General features: G+C 70.7%; 2 protein-coding genes across 2 annotated transcripts; one reads left to right on the top strand and one right to left on the bottom strand.

Annotated features, from left to right (window-relative positions):
• Positions 1-338: 338 nt before the first annotated feature.
• Positions 339-527, top strand: MNEG_4785 (hypothetical protein; the record flags this gene model as incomplete). The annotated part of the gene is made up of 1 exon (XM_014046745.1): positions 339-527. A coding segment is annotated over one exon (189 nt), but the record flags the coding sequence as incomplete, so codon positions are not given.
• A 993-nt stretch (positions 528-1,520) lies between these two features.
• MNEG_4784 (hypothetical protein) lies at positions 1,521-3,670 on the bottom strand (the record flags this gene model as incomplete). The annotated part of the gene is made up of 4 exons (XM_014046744.1): positions 1,521-1,589; positions 1,795-2,193; positions 2,326-3,179; positions 3,478-3,670. The coding sequence occupies 4 exons, from the start codon at positions 3,668-3,670 to the stop codon at positions 1,521-1,523; spliced, it is 1,515 nt and encodes a 504-aa protein (XP_013902198.1).
• Between the last annotated feature and the right edge of the window lie 92 nt (positions 3,671-3,762).

The raw sequence follows: 3,762 nt of genomic DNA, 5'->3' as shown, positions 1-3,762 counted from the left end.
TTCCCCCGCAGGCGTCCATCACCACGCGCAAGGGCGGCAAGCGGCTGGCGATCTGGGACCTGCACGTCACATTCGAATGGAGCGCCACGCCAGAGGGGGCGGACGCCAAGCCAGTGAGCGCCGCCCGCGGCCGCCGACCGCAGCAGCGCCTTGCAGCCGCCCTCGCCCCTCCCTGCTACCCCCCTCCGCCCAGCGACCACGAGGCGCACCGTGGGGCTCGAATGAAATACCGAGAGCCAGGCGAGCACCCACCCAGGTGCAGCTGCGCCAAAAAACTCTGCACGCCCCGATGCGGCCCGCGCCTGTTGCGCACCAACACCACCGCCCCGCCAAACCAGGTCACCGGGTCGATCGAGGTGCGTGAGTTTGCGTCGGCGCACGACGAGGAGGACTTTCTGTTCGACTTCACGGCGGACGGCGGCGGCGCGGACGGGGCCACATTCAAGGCGGTGGCGGCCAGCTTGAAGCCCCAGATCCTGGCGGCGCTCGCTGTGTTTGGGGAGCGGATACACGCGCTTGAAAAGTAGCATTCGGTGGCAATTCTCGTGGTTGATGCATGTAGGCAGGACGGTCTTCTTCAATGCTTGGCCGCCGCGCGCGTGCAGGCCTCCTAGAGGCCGCAGCAGCGCCGCGCTCCCTCAACCCACCTGCTCCCCTGTCATGAGTGATGAGCGCAAAGCGCCGGCGCTCCATTGCAGCGCCCCTTCCGGGTGATAAGGCCCCCCTGTGATTTGGACCTCAAATGTATTTTCATCCTGTTTTTACTGGCGACGCCAGCCACGCGTCCCCCGCCCCTCCATCGCGCTGCGGCCCCGCCCGCTTGCTGCCCCCTGTGCCGGCTGCTTGTGCATCCTGCACCGAGGCTCTGAGCGACGCAACGGGTAACAGGCTCAAACACCCGTGTGAGGGCTGTAGGGTGCCAGTTGGCAGCGAGGACGACGCGCGGCGAAGACTCTGTATATGCGGTTGCGTGCCCGGCGCCACGCCGCACCATGCCGTTCAAAGCGGAAGCGGCCCAGCCACAGCGCCCTCACTCTGGACCCGCCGGAGTGAGTGCCACCTCCAGGCGCGCCTGCGGCTCATCTACATTTCATGTTACACACAGTTCAAAGCTGAAGAGGAGCTGTCGCAGTAAAGACGGCCTCAAAACACCAAAAACCTTTTGCGGCGCTCGATCCCTCGATCGCAGCCGCGCCCACGGCCCCAAGTGGGTCTGTAAAAACGTGTGCAGGCTGCCGCCATATCCACAAAAGTCCCGGGGCACAGCCATCGCGTTGTTCGTTGCGAAACAGCTTTCAAACCTCCATTAAGCAAGGCGCGCGAGCGCCGAGCTCCCGCCCGCAAAGCGCCGGCGCCCGGGAGGCGGCGCGCCGTCGATTTGCATCGCTCTGTGAGGGCCCTTGTGCCGTGGGTCCCCCTCTCCTTGTCCACTGCCGCGCACCCCTACTCGTTCCCGCGCACCCCTACTCTTTCCTGGTTGAAGCCCGGCCAGGCCCTCAACGCCGCGCTCTCCCGGCCTCTCAGTAGCGGGGGCGCTTGTCTTGGCCGCCGTAGGCGGTGCCGCCGCCGTAGGCAGCTGCCCCATACCCCTGGATAGGCAGGCAGTTTTGGGGGGCACGTGGGTGGAATTTCAGATGTGGAACCCGCTGCGACAACTAAACAGTTCAACGCTCTGTGCCAGGAGTGCATGCCCACGCCTGCCCCAACCCCTCAAGCTTCAAGCAATGACAGTTGAAAGAGCGGCTCGCGGCGCGGCAGCCCGTTTGTCCCCGGGCAACCGCAAGGGGCGCCCACCGCTGCGTCGCCGTCGCGCTTCTGCCCCACGGTCGATGCCGCCGAGTAGCTCGGCACGAACTTGGGCGCCGCGGCGCCGCCGGGCGCCGCGGCCGGGGCCGCCGGCTGTGCATACCCATAGGTCGCCTGCGTTGCCGCTGCCGGCTGCGCGGCAGCTGCGTACCCGGCAGTCGAATAGGCGCCCTGCTGCTGGCCGTACGCCTGCCCATAGCCGGCGGCAGCCTGCTGCCCGTAGCCCGCGGCGGCCGTCGCCTGCTGGCCGTACGCAGGCGCGGCGGCGGCGGCGGCCGGCTGGCCGTAGGCTGCGGCTGCGGCCGGCTGGCCGTAGCCCTGCTGGGAGTACGAAGCGGTGGTCGCCTGCTGGCCGTAGGAAGCCGCCGCCTGCTGACCGTAACCGGCCTGCTGGTGCGGTGAGTTGAGGTGGGCGAGCCGATTGTGGGGTCAGCGCGAGCCCTGCAGGCGTGACAGGTTGAAGGGAGCAGGGGCGGGGCGCAGCGGCAGCAAGCCATGTGCGTGTGTGCAAGCACTCACCGCTGAGGTCTGCTGCTGCGTGCCGTACGTTGCAGGCTGCGCCGTCGCAGCGGACCCGTACTGCGCGCCATACCCGCCCGCGGCCGCGCCGCCGCTCGCGGCCGCGCCCTGCGCCGCGGCGGCGCCGTACTGCCCCGCTTGCGCGGCCGCCGCGCCGTACCCCTGCTGCTGGGCGCCGTAGCTTCCATACCCGGCCTGCTGCTGCTGCCCTTGCGCCGCGGCCGCGCTTCCGTAAGCCTGCTGCTGCGTCGCCGCGGCCCCATAGCCGCCCGCCGACGTTCCATAGCCGCCCGCGGCGCCGTACGCCCCATAGCCCTGCTGCTGCGCCGCGGCAGCGCCGCCCGCTGCGGCGGCCCCCGACGCATCGTAGCCCTGCTGGGCGCCATAGCCCCCGGCCGCGCTGTACCCCTGCTGCGCGCCATACCCGGCCGCCGCGCCGCCGGCAGCGCCGCCGCCGTAGCCCGCGGCGCCATAGTACGCACTCGCGTCAGCGCCGTAGCCAGCCTGCTGCTGCTGCATGCCGCCGTAGCCCCACTGCTGCTGCATCGCGGCCCACTGCTGCTGCTGCTGCTGCTGCATAGGGTCGCCGTAGCCGCCGCCGCGCCCCATCATCCCGTCGCCATAACCGCCGCCGCCGTAACCGCCGCCGCCGTACCCGCCGCCGCCACCGTACCCGCCGCCGCCGCCGCCGCCGCCGCCGCCGTAGCCGCCGCCATAGTCGTCGTACCCGCGGCCGCCGCCGCGGCCGCCGCGGCCCCAGCCGTCGTAGCGGCCGGGCGGGCCCCCGTCGCGCTGCTGGTAGCCGCCGCCGCCGCGGCCGCCGTAGCCGCCCGCGCGGGAGCCGTGGGGCGGGCCTGGGGCCAGGGAGTATGAGGGAGTAGTGGCACAAGGTTCAGGCGCTGTCAGGCATTGCGGCGCAGGGCAGCACGATAAGCCTCCACGGTCCGCTAGCAAGCTCGGGCGCTTCAGGGGGGCCGCACCGCGCGTCTAGCCGGACCACTCACTGGGTGGTCAACAGGAGGGCGACAACGCAGCCCGGGCTGCGCGCCCTGTCGGGCCCTGCCGCGGCAAGATCAACACAGAGCCGTCACATGCCGCAAACCCCCTGCCCCAGCCCCTGCGCTGCCGGCCCGCACGCTTCGGTCCGCCCACCTCGCTCCTCCACGGGCCGCCGCGGCCGCTCCTTGGGCATCCTCAGCGTGCAGGCCGCGCGGTCTGGGCTCTTGGCGGGGTTGACCAGCGCCACGGCCAGGGTGCCCAGGGAGGGGACGTCCTTGCCGTCCAGGGCCAGGGCCGCGGCCTCCGCCTCGTCAGCGCGCACAAACTCGACATTGGCATAGCCCATGTGCCTTGGGGAGGGGGGTTGGTGGACGAGGTGTGTGTGTGTGTGTGTGTGTGTGTGTGTGTGTGTGTGTGTGTGTGTGTGTGTGTGTGTGT

Source organism: Monoraphidium neglectum (assembly GCF_000611645.1).
Source record: "Monoraphidium neglectum strain SAG 48.87 unplaced genomic scaffold scaffold00680, whole genome shotgun sequence".
Taxonomy (NCBI): Eukaryota; Viridiplantae; Chlorophyta; class Chlorophyceae; order Sphaeropleales; family Selenastraceae; genus Monoraphidium; species Monoraphidium neglectum.
This window is presented reverse-complemented; position numbering and strand designations above follow the sequence as displayed.